General features: G+C 44.5%; 1 protein-coding gene across 38 annotated transcripts in view; it reads left to right on the plus strand.

The window, feature by feature from the left end:
- RBFOX1 (RNA binding fox-1 homolog 1) overlaps nt 1-19198 on the plus strand; it is a 2224270-nt gene that overhangs the window by 1817147 nt on the left and 387925 nt on the right. For 5 of the 38 annotated variants that reach the window (XM_059039275.2, XM_059039278.2, XM_067013751.1 and 2 more), the window contains exon 1: nt 11087-11397. The exons of 32 other annotated variants lie outside the window; for them this stretch is intronic. In XM_059039275.2, coding sequence (XP_058895258.1) covers nt 11254-11397 — 144 coding nt within the window. In that variant the 5' untranslated portion in view covers nt 11087-11253. Of the gene's footprint in view, nt 1-11038; nt 11398-19198 lie in introns of those variants that run through there. One more of the 38 variants, XM_067013757.1, reaches the window with a different exon arrangement.

Consider the following 19198-nt stretch of genomic DNA (forward strand, 5'->3'; position numbering starts at 1 on the left):
AATCAGTGTAGAGTGTGAATCGGGAAGAACTGAGGCTGACCAAAGGAACCAAGTAGGAAAACATAGCTTTTTTAGTCGTTTTGTTTGTTTTTGTTTTAGTCTAGGCTAAGGAGGATAATAGGATGCACTGGGACAGCGGCAATGGAAAATTGAGAGACTTCGTAGTCGGGAGATGGGAGAGCTAAGAATGATGTGCTATGGGACTCGATTGACTAGTCAGAGAAGCAAAGGGAGGTGTGAAGGGCAGATGTTAGGGTTTCGAGGTTATGTTAAGTGGAAGGGAGATGCTTCTATTAACAGAAAGCAAGTCTACAGAGGAAGAGCAAACATTTTGTTTAGGGGGATGTTGAAACAGCAAGGATAGGACCTTCATACTGAGACATGCAGGGAGCGGTTTGAGGTGCACGGTCATTCCTCATGCAGTGGTTTCCAACCACTGCTGCACAACCTTCACCCATGTGCAAAGAGTATCGTAGTAAATAGGTCATTCAGGGTGATGGCAATTGGGATACAAGAACTAAGAGACCTAACAAGGCACAAAGTAATGATGCCAAGGGCGATCTTATGCTTATGGAGCATGTTAGAATTCTTCCACAGACCTATCTAAGAAGGTCCAGCCAGGGAAACATGTAGTTTTTCTCTTACATGCCACTGTGCCTGAAAGAGCGTCAAATTATTCTATCTGAAACCGGATAAAGGTGATGCTCTTCTTTTAACAGTGGGCATAGTAAATCATCCTCTGGAGAGTACTGTTTTGGTTTAGAAAAATGGCTTGATGTAAACTTGGGTGAGACGGTGATCTCCTCAGGGGCACGTGGTCAATTGATGTCAACATGTCAAGGAGAAGGAAACTTGGGACAAAAGGGTGGGGATAAGACTTTGCTCTTGGGCTCTCAGTGGGAAGGGAAAGAGGTAATACAAACATGGCTGAGACAGTCTGAAATCAAGAGAGTCTAATCGTAGTTGATGGTGGTAGAATAGGCAAATGTCATTTGCAAGGATGTGATACATGCAGATCCTTCTCGAATCATGTTTCTAAGATGAATATCACTTCTCCTACCCTCTCTCTTCCTTACGCATGTACAGTTTTCATGTCTACTAAACTCAAATGTGCCTTTTGGAAGTAGATGTATTGTGGCATATGACAAGGGGCTGAGCTTCACTGTGGGTTCTTGGAATGGAGCTCAGAGACAGGGAATATAAAAACCTGAGCTCACAGGTCAGATGAGGTTGTAAGCGTGTGAGTTTCCCATAATGCAGAATTGCAATTTGGGGACTAAGACTTGGAATTTCAGAGCCTGTGTATCTGACGAGGGGAGATCTTGAGAACCAGGAAAGTCTTCCACCCCTTATCCGGTCCATATGCAACGTGACCTTCTAATTTTTGCAGACTAACCTAGTTTTGCTTTGAATCGTTACATCCTTCCTAGGTCACCACCAAAAATCACCAGCCTTTGAAGGTGTGCCAGTGTTGCTGGGGACCAAGAATCCCTGTGGCAGCTCTTGCCCGCATGCCAGGATAGGACCTTGGGCCAGTTAAGGTCAAAAGGGATTATTCCAGGACTTGAATTGTTAGAGGCAAAGTCATTTCTAGTTGGAGAGGCTTGAGGGTGACTCCTGTTACATAAAGATAAATATTTCAGAGCATTTGTGGGGTCAAAGAACTCTGCAGCCAAGCTTATTACAGAGGAAAAATAGAATCTTCTGCAGGCTTCGTTTGCCTTCAGATTTTCTAGAAGTTCCATCCAGAAAGCCGCAACACAGAGAGTGGGTGGGCGTGTGGAGGCTTCCCAAAGTAGACCTCTCCACCCACTTGTTCATTAGGAGAAACCACCACTTAGCTGTTTTTGTCTCTACCGCCTACTGTCCCTTGTCCCACGCTCTCACATTCTGTCCTGTGCATTGGAAACAGACTCCCACCCTCTCAAGTGTCAAACTTTGCACTCTCCCTCAGCATCACCTCCTGGAACCAATCGTTTTAGGAAAGCTCCTGTGAGCACTGAAGGTATTTGCTTGCTCTGCGTCTTTTTCAGTTGGGGGCTCTGTCTGGTGTGTCTTGGGTCTCTCCTGACCCAATGTCAGTTGGCTGCTCCGATAGAACACTGTCTCTACAACTTGTCATTTTTGCCTGGGGTAGCGCCAGGGAGGTATTGGCAAATGAGGATGGACGCCGGGTTGTTTCTTTGGAAGAGTTTCAGGTAGCCTGTGGGTGGTGTGCGACTTACTCCTCCTGTAAGTAAGTACGGACTAGAAAGCTAGGAAATTCTCATACTATAAAATTAGGTAGCTGGGGTTAGGGATGGATTCCTGGAAGAGGAAATCTTGCAGCTAGAAAGACAAAGAATAATGCTTCAGAGAAGTGCTTGCTAGGTTTAAATATTGCAAACAATGATGAATAAGATGATGATGTTGATGATAATGATGATGGTAATGATGATTTGTAAGCAGCGTTTCTACTGCTACTGGTATAGCATGGTGATGGAAAGAATTCTTCCTGCATTTTTAATTCAACAGAGCTTATTGAAAACACTGCCCCCATCCTTTATTAGCAGGACAGGGGGTATAGTTCTTGCAGCTTCAGTTTCTTCTTCTGTAAGTTGGGGCTATAAAACCTACCTTACAGGGTTTTGTGAGGAGATAGATAGATAGATAGATAGATAGATAGATAGATAGATAGATAGATAGATATTGATACATGGATATATTACACTGGCCAGAAGCAATCTCTTTACACGTGTTAACCCTAGTCAGTCTCCAAAAAGCAGTAAAAGACCTGACATTTTGTGAGCTCCAGCTGGTGAAGAATTTAGTTGACAAGGACTAATGTGAAAGGTTGTGTTCATTTGATTCATTAGCAAGGTTAAATAAAATGATTGTACTCAGAAGACCAGGGCAGAAAGGTGAGGTCTACAGATTTTCGTATTAATGCCATGTCATATGAAAAAATTCTCAAAAAAAAAATTGCATTTGGAGTTCATCGTTCCATGAATGTATTGATTTTGTTTATCTTGTTTGTGTAAATTTTAGCAAAAAAAAAAAAAAAGGAATCTCTCTTTCAGCAACTTGTCGGGGACTGAGCACAAAAGTAATTCATAATCATAGTCGCTAATATGTATTGAGTGGTTACCAGATAGCAGGCACCAATCTCAGGGCTTACATGCATTGTGTTCATTTATCTTTTAACAACTTATTTAGGAGGGCAAAGTTAGCATCATTCCCTCTTTGAATGAAACTGAGGTTTTAAGGGTTTATAACTCCATAGACATTTCATAACAGCCATAGAAGTATGAGGCAGAACCAGAACTTCACACCTAAGCAGTGAGACTCCAAAAGACAGTATACCCACTCCACAGTATACTGCGTGCCCTCATAGGAGCCAGAAGGAGTTCCCAAATCCTCCATGAGAGCCATCATTTCAGGTGGCCTTGAATGAGCAGGCTGCAACCACAGTGTCTTTGAGGAAAGTGAATCCAACCAATTCAATCCATCTGACCCTTATTAAGCCTCTCCCATGTGAAAGGCGTGCTGCTCCGTGGTGCAGGGAACTCAGAAATGAGAAAGGTGTTTGGTTGGTTCTGCTGCAAGGAGCTGGTGGGGGTGAAGAGGTTAGTTATTCCGACCTAATGAGTGTCACAGTTGATCGTGTTCAAGCATCCCCACAATAGTTAACCTGTATTGTTGATTCGTGGGGTGCGAGTGCCGGGGCTAAGAAGCACTTTACATTCATTATCTCAGTGGTTACCAAATGCGGATCCACCAATTCATCTGATTCCATAATGACATTTTCAACAGACTGCAGCTAAATGAGGAAAATTAAGGGCAATTTAGTGAAAATTTTAATAGACCTAAATTTAATCAATTTGAAGGGCTGTCCTTTATTTTGAGATTATGTCCTTCTTACTTTTTGGTACAAAATGCCCTTTCCCTTATGAGATGATGATGAGAGCAGATGGTGTGTATGAGTCTGTATGTGTGTGTGAGTTCATGTGTGTTTGTGTGTGTGTGTGTGTGTGTGTGAGAATATACTAACTTGGTCAAAAAAATTTTTAAGTCGTTAATTTCATGCAACCTGTCCATTGTTTTTAAACTTATACTGTGATAAAAATTATTACGTGAATTAGAAAAATATCTAAGAACCATTACAGTTCTGTGAGGGAGGTATTACTAGCCCCCTTTTACAGATAAAAGAAGTGAGCCTCAGAGTGGTTAATTTACAGGCCCTCATGGACAGATCCTGCAAGTGGCAAATCTTGGATATAAACCCAGGTTGTGTGTTTCTGGGAGCTGGGATACTAACGCCACCATGGGCATCAGTCATGGTGTTTCTGCAGCAATGAGCTCCCTGGCCTTCCCCTGGCCAGGGACGGGGCAGACCAGGAAGCCATTTTCAGAGTCCTGGGACTCTTTGGCCTTCGTTTGGGTCGCAGGCTGAAATCCAGGACAGCTTTGGGAGATTCATGGTGTTGGAGAGGCAGATGAAGAAGCTCTGATGACCAGCACACGGCAGACCAACACAGCGGGGAAAGCGTGTCCATTGCTGCAGGCTTGCCCTCTGTGGGACCATAGCTAGCAGCCAGTGAGGCGACTCTACAGTGGGAGGAGAGACGTATCTTCTGTGCCTCGTGAACCCCTTCCTCATTGGGCCTAGCAGGGAAGAGGTGTTTGAGCAGGAATAGAAAACAAGAAACACATCCTCTAAGTCATAAAGATCTCCCTGAACTATATGCTAGGCCTGGTACAAAGACAAACCACCCCACCTAGGAAGTGGGGGGATTGAGAATCAGACATTCCAGAGATTTCAAACCAATTCTGTCCCTTACTTTCTACGGAAACATTCTCAGGTTTCCTGCCTGTGGGTCTGTTTCTTAGCAGCCTTGGCACCAGAGGCAGTGCTGAGGCTGGTGCTTTGTTTTCATTTCTGCTCAGGGAAGCTGAAAACCTTGTCTCTAAGAAGTGAAGTTGTAAACAGAAATGAGGTTCTAAGTTTCTGGAATCCTGTACAGCTACCAAGGTATGTGTGCTTCCCGTTTTTGTTGTGGCTGTAAGTATCTAGAATATTCCAACTTGGTAGTGTGTTTAAGCAGGTTTTTATGGGCCAGCCAGGAAAATTTACCACCATTTAGAAAAGTACTCCTTAGGAACACGTAACCCGAGTTCTTCATGGTGAAAACAAAGATAATAGAAGTAGTGGCGGTAATTGTAGCAGAAGAATTTTTTAAAATTTTATTATAAAAGTCATGCACAAATCCATTCTTGTGACAATTCAAACAACACACATCTTTATAGAGTAAAAATTGAAAGTCCCCCCACCTCCCTTTTCTGCCTCATTACTCTAGATGTAAGCAAATTTACCACTTGACTTGTATCTTTTCAGATCCTTTTCTATGCATTTCACATGTGTGTACATATGTGTATTTGTATTCAGACATCCACACATGCCTATGTGTAGGTCTGTATGTGCACGTGTGCGCACACACACACACACATGCATAAAGAGATTGTGAGGTTTTTGTTGTTCTCTGGTTAGTTTGGTTTGGTTTTCACATACAAAATTGATTATCTATGGCCTGAAACTTCTTAAAGATATTTCATAGAGATCTTTCCAAGGAGAGACACCTGGAGGTACCTTGTTCCCTCTAACCGTTGCATGGTAGGCATGCGTCATACTATGTTGCACTATTCTCCTATTGCTTCTGTGCACTTGCTTTGACAAGCAATGCTGGAAAAAAATTATCCCGGTACACGTACCTCTGTGCCCATCTCAGGTAGTTCTTGCAGGATGGATATCTAGAACGTGAATAATTCAGTGGAAAGATAAGCATATTTAAAATGTTGAGAGTAAGTGCCAAACTGTTGTCTCCAGAACTGTACCAATTTTAACTCTCACCATCTGTGTTTGAGACTACCCATTTCTCCACAGAGACATAGATTCTAGGTAGTACTGGTAGGCATTTTGTTTTGAATTAGTTGATTTTATTTATTGATTGATGTCCATCTTGTGGACAAAGGATCGTAGTTAACTCTTCTAAACAACCAGTATAATTTTTCAAAGAGCTTGTGTGGTAGGAGCTAGCTAAGAACTGAGCATCCTTGTACTGTTGTTTCTGTTCTTTTAAAACTTGAATTCACTGACACCACACACCCAGGCTGGAAAGCTAGTGGAGTTTGAGGGTCCTTGACTCAGAAGTGGACTCTGATCTCCAGCCTCAATCCCGTGATTACTTGCAAAACAATTGTCTCTAAATGTTTGGAATCCGTTCTGCCTCACACACAGCCCTTTACTCTGAAACAAGAACGCCTTGCTCACTTTCTGAGCACTGCTGAATCCTCCACCTTCCAGCTCTGTGCCATGGGGTGGGGGGACCTTTGCCAAAAGAACTGTCTGAGAAATAGGGCTTCTCCAGTGTAGCCCGGAGGGACCATCAGGGACTGAGACCTCATTCCAGGGGCCAAGAAGCCAGCTTAATATAGAGAGCTAAAAAAATAAATAAAACTCAGAATCCATGGATTCCTTGAGCAGAAAGAGATAGCTAGAGGTCATTTGCTCCAAATTGCTGTTGTATTAATTCATTCATCTGTCCATCTACCTATCTACCCATCCATCCATCCACCCATCCACTAATGCAGTATTTTCTGAGTATCTACAATATGTCAGACACTGTATTAAACCCTGCACTTCAAATGGACAACATAGCAGGTAGGAATCTTGCCCATTTTTAGTCATCGGTAGGAACAAACTTGCCCACCACCACTCTTGGTAGACTGAGCCGTGAGAGCTCCAGAATTAATACAGTAGGCAAATCTGGGGCTTGGCAATCGGAGTGGAAGGGGTGAGGATGCAAGGAGGCTTTTCATTTTTTGTTAACCTTTTATCTTATATTGGAGTACAGTTGATTAACAATGTTGTGTTAGTTTCCGGCGTACAGCAAAGTGATTCCATTGTACATATACATGTATCTATTATTTTTCAAATTATTTTCCCATTTGTTACATAATATTGAGCGGAGTTTCCTGAGCTATATGGTAGGTCCTTGTTGGTTATCCGTTTTAAATATGGTAAAGTGTACATGTCAGGCTGAAGCTGCATTTGCAGAGCGAGTGCACATTTATACAGTGTTTACTGCGACCTGCCCATCCCTCTTTATCTTTGGTGTCTCGGCTTCCCTGATCCTGTTCTATCTTTTATTTTTGCACAGCACTCATCAGCTTCTATATTCTATAAAATCGACTTATTTCTTATCTTTGTTCTTTGTTTAATGACAGCCCCACCAGAAAGTAAACGGTATGGTGTCAGGAATCTTCGCCTTCTCCCACTGAAACAGCCTTAGGGACCAGACCAGTGCCTGAGTGTAACCAACACTCACTAAATATCATTCAAATGTTTGAACAAGTAGGTGACTCAACGTGCTTGTGATAGAGATCATAAATAACAAAGTTTCCTACAGAGACTTTCATTCTCACTTTCCTGAAGATTCAGAATATGTCATCGCCCGTATCAAAATTTGGAAGTGAGAATAAAATACTTCTCAGCCACTTCTTGACGTCGTCATGGAGCTAACCCCGGAAGGGATAATTGCATTTAAGATCAAGGAGTCCTTCCTTCTGTCTAACTGGGGTTTTTCTTGCTCTGAGGCACAGCAACTCCCATAGAAGATCTTCCTTTAGCTAAATGCCTGCCTTTTTGACAGCCTTAGGAAGTTAGAATAAGGGATTATGGAAGAGAGAAAAGGAAGAAAAGCAATTTCCTTTATTATTTTGAAGAGTTGGCAAATTTGAGTGAGGGAAAAAGTTATAAACACTGTTGTGTGGGTCACATTAAAACTGGAACTGTTGCCTTCTGTCTGAGGAAGTTCGGTCTGAAGATGGCATTGTTCATTGCTGGTTTTCTGCCACTCTCTGCTTCCTACAGGGTAAACAAACATTCAGTGAAGGGTTCTCGTAGCTGAAAGGCAGGAGGGTACCCCTTGAATGTGCACGCAATATATACACTCAAGTGATACTGAGTGCCCAGGGACCCTTTGTAGGAAGAGAGAAGGGTATTTTCTTTCCCCCATGTCTCCCATTTATTGACGTAGAAGAATCGTTTGGGAGCTAGTAGCATTGATGTGGCTCTTTCCCAGTCTCTGTTGAGAAAGAATTCAAATTCAGCATCCCCAGACACTGCTTAAAAGGCTAGCAGAGTTTTTTTTCACTGAGCCCTAGTTGCAGCTAGGGCGTTACCATTTGATTGGGGGTAATCTGACTCCGTGTTCCTGATTAACAGTCCGCTGATAATAGCCACCGCAAAATCTTTCCTGCCCCATCCTTTACGCCATGTTGATGGTCTGTGTACTTGTTTGTGTGCGTAATCGTGTTGGCATGAATCAGTTTGCATGCACTTGTGCAGGGATGTTCTGGACTTGGTTGTCCAGAGAATGCAGCCTGGCCTCGAATCATTTTGAGATGCATTTACACGGTCCAGATTCCACCATTTCCCTTTGCAGATTTCCAGTTTGCCTGACTGAGGAGACCTAAGTCTAAGGAGAAGCATGAGCCATTATTGTAAAATGGGTCTGTGGGAATCCAATCACCACTGAGAGTTTTCAACTTTGGGGAGAACACGGACCAGAAACCCAGTGCTGGCTCAGTACAGCCAAGAGCAGTTATTGGTTCCTTACATAATGTATTTGTTTTTCATTAAACCATTCAGATAAGGTCTTATTAAAGTGCCATGTATTATTTATCGTGTTTCTTATGAAAATGAGCTGAAGGGAAAATTCTGTTCTCTTCTTGGGGCATTTGCAGGCTTTTCCAATGCCAGTGAGGGGGAAAAAAATGAAAGAAAGCAGGGTGAACCCCTGTCAGTACAGAAAATTGCTTGAGGCAACAGGAGAGGATGGGAAGGAGAGGGGAAGGGTTGGAAGGGCACAATCGTTGACTTTTATTCCGTATATGTTTTATGGGGTTGTTTTCCCTTTGATTTTGTGAATTGCAACATTTTAAAAAGAAATGAAATAAAAACAGGCAGAAAATAAGAAGACAGAAAAAAGAGAAAGAGTTTATTTGTAACTCAGACCTTGCCTGATGAATGTGAGACAACAGATAGCAGGAATTTTTCAAATAACCACTGCCACTTCCCCACCCTCAAAGAAAGCAGTGTAAAATACCAGGCTCTTCTCCCCTAATCCTCCAGCCCAACTTCTGCTCAGGGTTTAACATCCTACTGTGTCCCCTCTAAATTGTTGGGATGTGTGAGTCCCAGGGTGTTGGAGAAATTGGTTTTGCAAGGTGAGGAGTAGAAAGAAACAGCCTGGTTGGGACCTAGTGGTTGGCAGAGTGAAGACTTTTATATTATCGATGGTGTCTCAAGACAGAACAACAAAAAATGGAGCTGTGGCATAATTAATTTCCTTTTCTTCAGAAAGCATTTTGATTAGCCTGCAAAGTGAGTTGTGCCTTGTGAGCCGATGGCCTAGAAACTGTCATTTGGCTGAGTGTCCCCTCGAGCCTCACAGAAGTGTCACTGGGGATGCCCCCGGTGGCCAGTCCCCAGCCCTGTCCCAAATGCTCCTCCCCAAGGGTGCCCCTGTCCCTCTGTCCTTCAGAGTGGTGCCCCCACCCCCCAGCCCTTCAAGGCTTCTTGCAGGCAACCCAACAATCAAAAAAGATGCTGTTCAGACAAGCCTCTTGCTCTGAAAAAGAAAATCCAATCACCGGGTCAAAATCTATATCACAAAATATGGCTACTATCCCTGATCACGGTTTTACTGCTGCCAAGAACGTGCTTTCCCTCCCCCGCCCCCCGCCCCCGTAGGGACCAAGGACTCCTTGGAGTCTTAATATTTTCTTTTGATTTGCAGATCACATCCTATTTTATTGCATAAAGACTAACGAAATCTACTAATGAATAATTATTACTTCATAAAATAAAGGGGAGGGGGGGGAGACCCCTTTGCAAGAGTGGAATGCTGATGTGGCCAAGGAGGGCTGGCCAGGCAGGGAAAAAAATTACATAAATAAACCCTCGTCATTTGCCCGCCGCAGCCCACGGAGTCATCTCTTTTCAGACCCAGATTTCCCCACCCTGTGCGTTTATAATGTGAGAAGAGCGGGGATTCTAGGCAGGGAGAAGCCCCCTTGAACTCGCGCAGGGCTGGCGTGTTAGTCCAACAGGCTTGATTTCCACGCCAGCCCCAGCCAGGGCGGTTTCTCCCATTCAGGCTCGGGGCTGGGTGGTGCGCTCCCCGCCGCCTGCCCAGCCAGGCCGAGGTGCTGAGCGAAAGCTGCGCCCCGAACGCCTGGGGGTGCGTCGCCGCCTCTCCGCCCTGCCTCAGGCGCGGGCAGCCCCAGACCCCCCTGCCCCCAGCCCCTAGCGCCGTCTCAGCACTCCTACGAGGGGGAATCCCATTTCCGTGTTTATTTGCCAACCGAGTCGGGCAAACACACCGCCGCCACCCGAATCTAAGACTCTGGGTCCCAGCTGGGCAATCGCATGAATTGTCCAGCTCGCCTGGGTGCTGGCGATGTGAGGCGCTATCTGGCTTCCTCACCCTCCCCGCGGAGATTTTTAGCAGACACAATTTGAATTTTGGTGAGTCGTTTGAAAAAAAAAAAAAAAGCAAAGGGGAGGGGAAAAAAAAAAAACAACCAAAAAAACCCTGCCCCCGGACCCATTTGACAAATGAGGCAGCAGCGGTAGCACCGGCGGAGTGAGCCTCTGTGTGAGTCTAAATCTCTCTCTCCTTTCTCCCCCTCCCTCTCTCTAGCCTTTAGCTTTATCCTCCCCCCCCCCTCGCCCCCAATGCTCTGCATCTACAGGAGGGCATCGGCCCCCCTGTACCTTTCATAGAAGTTGCTTTTGATTGTTTTGTCATCTTCACGGGGGCGGGGGGCAGGGGACACCCTCCACTTTGAGGGGCCTCAGAAAGCAGGACCAACAAACCAGAAAAAACGATACAGCCACGAAGGGAACAAAATAGTTTCCCGGCCCTCTCAAGTGTCTTAGTTGGAGGCAGCTAAGGCCGGGATCTAGTACACCCAAAGGGGAGGAAAGCGAGGGAGGAGGGACGGACGCGCGCGCGGGGTGCGGCGGGGGGGTGGGGAGGGAGAGAGAGAGAGAGAGAGAGAGAGAGGGAGGAGGGAGGGAGAGAGAGAGAGAGAGAGAGAGAGAGAGAGGAGGGAGACGGCCACCGGGTTGGGTTTTGACTTAGATAATCAGCAAAATTTAAAAAAATAAATAAATTGTAGCGACCAGGCAAAGAGCAGCGTGATTGCATGCGAGCGTCCCCACTCGTGCTCGGCGGGCGCCAGAGAGACACGATGCAGCATCCTCTGACGGGGGCCACCTGCGTGGCGCTCCCCAACGTGGGCATGTGTCCCCAGCTCTCGTGTGCCTTGACTTTTATGTACTTACAGCAGGTAAGGCGCGCGTCTTCCCTCGGTGGCTGCTTCCCGGGGCTCGGCGGACTGGGTACCCGCGTCGCTGGGATGCGCTTTGGTACCTTGGATGGGTTTGGGGAGGGGGATCCTGCGTTTGGACGGGAGGGGTGGATCGGAGACCCTAGTCCTCCGTGGAGCCCGGGCACTCTGCGCCCAGCTGTTTTTGCAGCTCTCTGGATACTTTGAACGCCTGATTCTGAGCCGGGAGTTTAAAATTGCAAACTGCATTTTCCTTACTCGAATCTCTCCCGTGTCAGTGCGTCCGGTGACGATCCCAGTCTAAGACCTCTTTGATGCTAAGAGTTTGGATCTTTGTGGAGGCATTTGGGTGCCTGGCGTTTTAATTCAGCTGCTTTAATAAGGAGTGCAAAAACATATATGTGTGTGTGTATGTGCTGAGTATTTTTGTTTTCTTAAGTTTGTCCGGGTTGTGCTATATTCCGTCAGCTTGGGATCTGAGCCTTTGGGTTTCTGGAGGGTGTCAGCCCCAGAATCTGCCTGTAAACTCACTGGAAATGCTGTGATGAAGGCGAGGGGTTTAGGATGTGTCTTTGTTGGCATGTATAAAGGTTTTTGTTTTTTTTTTTTCCTCCTCCAGGCTCCCTTAACGGTCTTGTTGAGAGATTCTGCGTTTTATTTTCCATTCTGTGTATATTTCAGAATCTCGCATTGTGTTTCTCTCTTTCTCTGGGTGTTTCCCTCGGACCTTCTGTCTCTTTTTTCTTTCTTTACTAGTAGGGCTACAGCCTAAGTTGGTTCCAGGGCTTGGGAAACAGCTCAACCTTGCCTTGTGGAGTGACAAGCTCAGCTCTGTCTCACTGGGCAGGGGTTGTGGACGTGAACTGACAGAGTTAGAAGGATTTTGACATGCAGATGGGAATCTTCCCTTTCCAGGATCGCTGTCCTGCTCTGTGAAGAGTTAACTTGACTGTATCTTTTTATCTGTTTTTCGATTGATTCCCTTCAAGAGTACCGTGTGTTAAGTGTGTGTGGTTGTAGTTGACTAAACTTCCTTTACAAGTGTTCCAAGGGGCCTCCTTCTCCAAAGACCCTCAATTTCAACCTGTGTTATAGGACTCTACGTATTCACAAAATGTCCAGATTCTGCTTTGAACATTTTGGGTAATTTATTATGAAGTCGTTTGCCTCCAGAATATATTTCTTAGGCGTATTGTCTATCTCAAGTCTTTCTGAGAACAACCTTTTATTTTTTTCTCGTTGTTTTAATATCTTAGGAACAAACTGGTTTATCCTTTTAAATATTGTTTTATCCCATTTGTCATTAAGTAAATTGTGCCAGGAAACATTTCCCAAGAGGCTATTGGTAACATATGATATGATTCATCTGCTTCTACCATTTCTGTGCCTTTGCCGTGAGTGCCTGTGTGTGTGTGTGTGTGTGTGTGTGTGTGTTCGCATGTGTGGTGTGTGTTTTATACCAGTTACCCACCAGAAGAGTATCCTAATAAGCTTTTTAACAGATGCTAAGCCTCAGTTGAATTTAATCAAATTATTAATATGAGTTGATCTTTTGCCTACTGTAGTCACTTCTTTCATGTTATTTATTAACCAATTGGAGAAGCATTACCTAGCAAGTAAAATGCTGTAAGTATTTCAATGTTCTCACAGTTTCTTTGTGCATGATCCTTTTTAAAAAATAAATTCATGTTTCTTCCTTCTAGCTTGTTAAATTGGTTTGCTTTGGGGGTAGGCACAACTTAGGAAAGAAGAGTGTGACTTTGACTGGGAGGTTATTCTTGCCATGGAAAGGACAAGTATCTAGGATGAATGCAGGGGTTTTCAGCATCAGCCAGGCAGTGTCTTCCAGTGTGTGTGTGTGTATGTGGGGGGGGGGCACTCCTGCTCTGGAAAGGGGAGGCTCAAAGGGAATGTTGGCAGCCATCACAAGTATTTAGAAGTGACTGAATCAGCATTGTGGTTCCATATGGCGGTAGATGGAGGTGGGTTTTGAAATGTACTGTGGAATGCACCCCCTCCCTTAAAAGGGCTTGTAATGCTTTCAACGAAAGTGTTGATAAGGTGATGCTGACATACAGCCTCAGAATGCGGTGTGTGTGTGCGCGTGCGCGCACACGCGTGCGTGTGCATTTTTTTCTGAGTTTCACTAAATGCCTGAAGTATATAGTACAGGCAGTCATTTATTTTTGCCTGTCTGGTTGAGAATCAGGTTTTCCAGCCATACATCCCACCTTGCTAAAAGCTCACTGTCAGGGTGGGAGAGTTGTACCTTCAGGTCATCTCTCCTAGGCACCGCTGGCATGACATTTGTGTAGAAGTCTCATGTCATTGCTTTTATTTAGCAATCCAGACAATTGGCTGATGAAGGGTGTGAAACAGTTCACTTCAATCTCCACAAACCACTTACCGCTACAATCTATATGTCTTCTATCAGTACATCGCCACTATGTTTTCTCTCTGCTATTAATCTGTAGCTATTACTGTATCTCTATTTAATTTTGACGATAGGAGGGCTAATCTATACTTTCAAAGTTGATCAGACGGCTGGATCAGGCAATATCTCTGATAAAGGACATCTTCACTGGAAACATTTTCCTTTATTATTATTTAGAAATAAGCATATTTCAGGAGTCTTTGTCATTCAGATCACTAATTACCTAAGAAAATAATGAAAAGACAATTCTCTTATTTTGGAGGCTTTTTCATTCTGTTTTCTAAATGCACATACTCTGATTAGGGGCCACTGAGTCGTCCTTAAAACATATTTTCCTGGAACAAAGTTTCCGATTGCTTTCTTTGCCTCAGCCTTGACATCTCACCTCTCTTCCTGAACCCTCCCAGATTTGTTCCTAAGACAACTCATAAAAGCAAAAATTAATTGGGCTACCTCAGCATCAAGTCTACCCTGAATGACCAAGTGAAAACGACATAACCCTTTTGCCACAAGGAACTTATTTATTCAGGCCAAAGAAGAGGTGACTTTGGTCTTTCAATTATTTGACTTATTCCATTTCATTGATTCCTATTTCCCAACTCTACTTTAGATCGGTATTTTCCTACAGTTACAATTTATTTCTTTATTTTCCTCTTTCTCCTCTCTTTTAACATCAGAGATGTTACTACAGTTCGGAACTGTAAGATGGGATCATGTCGAATAGTCCATCTGGCATCTATATCTTGAGGCCAGTGATGTCATCACATGCATATATACCCACATCTGTATCCCTCTAGGATAGAGCATGTATCCTATGGTTGTAGACCATCGTTAAGATGGAAGGGACAGGCAGGCATTGTAGCAGCTGGCTTCAATCTTGCTGTCCAGGGAAAGTTTCTGCTTCAGCCGCTGTTCTTGATGTACTGCAGTGGCTTTGTTTGGTGTCTTCTTGGGTGGTGAATCTTCTTCTCCCAGGTGAACTTCAAATTCACACATTCCCCAATATGGAATCTGCCCGGAGTTCCAAAGCGGGTACCCATTTCGACAGTCTTGCTTGGAGGGAAAATTCTAAGTACAAATTCCAAATTGGGGGGTTTACTACAAGCTGGGTCAAAAGAGTATAGGTTTCGTTTTTCACAGAGAAATAGAAAACAACTACACACACTCATAACAAAAAAATCTAGAGATGCTTGATGTCCATCCTAAGTCACAGGGAATATACCAAAGAGCGTCACACGGTAAGGTATGGTGAGGCTACGGACACAACAGATGAGGTTTGTTTTCTGATGCACGCTGCCTGCCAGATTTCCCCCAAGCTGTTTCACACTGAGTTCTAACTCCCTGAAAGAGGATAAGTAGCACATTGACTTCATTTTCCCTGTTCCTAAACCCCCATCCATGTCTCCCAGTCCCGTTCTAAGAAAGCTTCTCATCCGTCAAATCCTGTTCACTCAGAACCTTTTTATCAGCCTACCTTTAAAAACAAGTCAAATGCTTAAGATCCACATTAAAAGCAGTGGGGAAAGGGGGCCTCGAAAGTGGACCATGCCACTGTCAGTATCCAAAGATTGGTCATTTTTCCCACTTAATGATGATCCATGTGGTTTGTTTTAAATAGTGAAGTGGTTTGTACAAAGGGTAATTTCTGGTAAATGAAGCCATTGCTCACTACGGACATCTTCAGATCGAAAGCAATTGAACTGAAACCTGCATATCAACCCTCTCTGTCTTTAATTAGAAAGTGGGTCTCAGCTGAGAGTCGCCAGGAAGATGGGCTCTCACACCGCGGCTGTAGGAGGGGGGACCACCCCGCCATGCACCTGCCGCGGTTATAAATTTGGGAGACACTAGGGAGGCCGTAACAATTACGGCTGCGTAGAAAAGTTCAATTCTCATTCTAGTTACTTACCTAGTGCTGCTCAAATCTGATGATTTATAGGGGACCAAATGGCATTTTATCACCTTCTTTCTTCTCGGCTTAATCCCGTGTTGATTTATTAGATCGTGCTGTGGATTGGGGGGAGTCAATAGTGTCAATAATGCAGAAAAGAATTAGGATAGATTATCCTCATGTCTGAACTGTTTAAGGAATCTAAGTGGCCAGGATGAGCAAATTCCCAGGCCTGGGTGACTCTGTTAGAACCTAGGACCCTCTGTCTCTTCCTAGAGAGATCTTATGTCATTAATTGGTTAATTAACCAATCTTCCTGGTTTCTCCGATTTTTCCAATTAGGGGGGAAAGACATGAATTTGGGGGCTCTGATCAGCCAGATAAGGGCCATATCTTAGGTGGGCTAGGGTTCACCCTCTGTTTCTTCCATCTTAGGAATCTGTGATGGGGGATTCACTGTAGGGTTACCTGGGCTGCCTCTGCCTTAAGTCTGTTTCATCCAGCATTCACTCATGAAAACTGTAAACATCTGTTAGTCTGTAGACCCGAGTCCTGCGCCATTCGGCAGCTCTGTCTGCCATTTCACGGCGGTTTCTGTGTCAGAACATACAACCGGCCGCTTTTGCCTTTGCCTGAGTAGAGAAAGCCCGTGTTATTAGTGGTCATGCCATCTGTTTTCCTTACAGCTGGCCCTTGAGTAATTGTCCAGTAGCTGATGGACTGAGGGTAGACAATCTTTTTTAGGGTTTTCTGATTCATTTAACCAGGCTCTCTGCCCCCAAGAGAAAACATAATACTTGTTTATTCATATTGGCTGGCTAAAAGCAGTGTAGTTTGTCAGGCAAGTAATAGTCTTCTGGAAGAGAAATTGCAGCATTGTAAACAAAATCAGGTTGGTTCATCTGTGCCTAAGGGGGCTGTATGATGCGCAGGAGATGTCGTCCGGTGAATGAGGCAGAGCTGACAAAGTGCGGGAGTAATTGCCCCATACGTAGAGACCTTTTTAATGGACCAGGAGAGGTGTCCCAGTGTGCTGTTTAGTTCAATGAAGAAAAGCAAAGAAAGTTCCATTCATCAATAAAGTTTCCTTCTTCCGGGCGCTGCCAGAGAGAGCTTTGCTGGGCTGAGAGCTCCTCTGCGGCTGCCTGCCTGATGTGGCTTGCCTAGCCTGGCCCCGTGCAGAGGGGCTGTGTCAGATGGGGTCAGCTCTCAGGCACAATAGCCCAGGAGGGCCCTGGCCCCGGCCCTTCGACCACGCTGAGCGCAAGCCAGCTGGGGAAGTAAGCAGAGACCCTGCAGGTGGGCCTGCTGGGAGGAACTCTTGGAAAAGGGGTTTTCCAGTTCCATTCCTGAGCCTGCGTGGGGTTAGGAAAGGGCTTATGGGGTTGGAACTTTCTGGCTCCTGAAAGGGTTTGGGGAGAAGGAGTTTCACAGCTGTTTCTGATCTTCATATCGTGGCCCTGATTGATTGATTTTGGCTGAAAAAGAGCAAAACATGACTACTTTCTATTATTGCATGGGATCCCACTTATGATTGCTCTCTTGTTATTAATTTCCTTTATATTTATTTATTTATTTGTTTGTTTGTTTGTTTGTTTATTTATTTATTTATTAAGCACCAGAGGGTGTAGAGAGCACTTTTGCTGTGCTTGTTCTGACCTTATAGGCAGCGTGATGGCAGACACACCTTCATTCTGTTTTACTCTACCCACGCTGCCTAGGGGAAAGCCTAAGACATAGTAGTTGTTCAGTTTTTAAAAATGCATAATGGGTGAATGAATGAGGACGTTTGAACCTTTTAAGCAGGAGGAGACAGTGATTGTCACTGCTTTTCATAGGTGTATACAATTACACGTCCAATCATTCATTCATTTTTTTCATTTGGCCACGCAAAACACTGTTTCCAGGCATTGAGGATATTTCAGCAAAACAAGCAGGAAAGGTCCCTGCCACCATGGAGCTGACATTCTAGTAAAAGAATAGATGATGCAGAAGTAAGTGAGTCAAGAGCTATTTTCAGACTGTGGAGGGTGCTGCGCAGGAAATAAGCAGGGTGATGGGTGAGGACCGGTGGCAGTTGTTCGTTACCAGGCTTTATCTGATGGCTGCGTCAGTGTGGGTCCCATGAAGAAGGTGATGATTTTCCTGACCTGAGGATAAGAGAGCTTGGGGCGTGTGAAGAGTCCAGAAAGGTGTTTCAGGAATGGAGAAGAGCAAGTGCACCCACCTTGTCTGCAAAAAGGGTGTAAAAGACCTAGGGAGACAGTAAGTGGCGGAATTGGGTCACCTGCCAGTGTGATGGTCTCTATGGATAGAATGTGGCTTCTGTGACCCTCTGGGGCCATGTTGAAAAGAGGAGAAAGGACAGAAATCAATGTCCAGTGAACAAAGGAGACAAAACCCCTCCTGAGTTGTCCCATGGGACATTTGGAAACAGGTTTGGGGCTTGGAGGTGGAGAGAGGGTTTTGATGGAAGCCGTAAGAAAGACGTTAATTGTGGAGCACCAAGAGTCCTGCTGGTATCTTCTGTCAAAACCCCATCAAGGTGCTTACACAGTGAGTGGGCTTATTTCATCAAAAACCATGAATGTGGTCCAGTGTTTCTAAAACGTCAGTCATTCAAGCATCCCCTTCCTAATTCTTGCCAATTCACTCATCAACACAGTTGATATCCACTTAAAGATTTTAAAAATTCACTTACATGTTAAACTTCAAAGTAGATTGTCCAAACCGAAAACAAATACATAAATAAATGGATCAATACATCCCACAAAATCACAGCTGTGCTATTATTTTTCCCAATATACATTGAAATATTAGTACATCGAAATATTTATTCATTCACGTGTTCATTCATTCAGTCTATTGAGTTCCTATTAGGTACCAGATGATCTTCTACACTGTTTCAAGAAACAAAGCAAAGGCCCCTGTCCTCACAGAGGGTCCATTCAATTGTCCATCCATGTGCCATCCTGTGAACCGTCAATGTAGTACCATGCTTTGGTTAACTCTACCTGGGTCCATTGGGTTTCCTAGGAATCCCCTTCCAAGCCTGGCCTGGAATCGCTCATTTCTCCCCAACCCAATCTGCATAAAGCAAAATTCTAGTCATATTTGTGTCACCTCTTCTCGCCTCTGCCAGGGCAGCATTCAGAGTACACAGCAGAGGGATATAGCTGTATATTTAACATCTGCAGCGCGTGGGGGGTTTGAGTCGCTGAGGCCGGGGGCCGTGGTAGTGCTGTGGTCTCTGACACTTGACCAGGCTCCAGGTGAGGGGCCGCCTCCTCCTCTTTTCTTCCTGTTCTTTATGTTGTGTTTAAACACACAAAGAGTCAAAATTAGGAATTTTGGAGCCAGAGCAAAACAAAACAAAACAAACAAACAACAAAAACAAAGCATTCAGAAGGTGAGTGTATGTTCCTGGGGATGTAATGACTTTTTTTTTTTTTCCACCTTTTGCAGCTATGGAACAA

This window comes from Kogia breviceps, chromosome 14, assembly GCF_026419965.1.
Source record: "Kogia breviceps isolate mKogBre1 chromosome 14, mKogBre1 haplotype 1, whole genome shotgun sequence".
NCBI classification, from domain to species: domain Eukaryota; kingdom Metazoa; phylum Chordata; class Mammalia; order Artiodactyla; family Physeteridae; genus Kogia; species Kogia breviceps.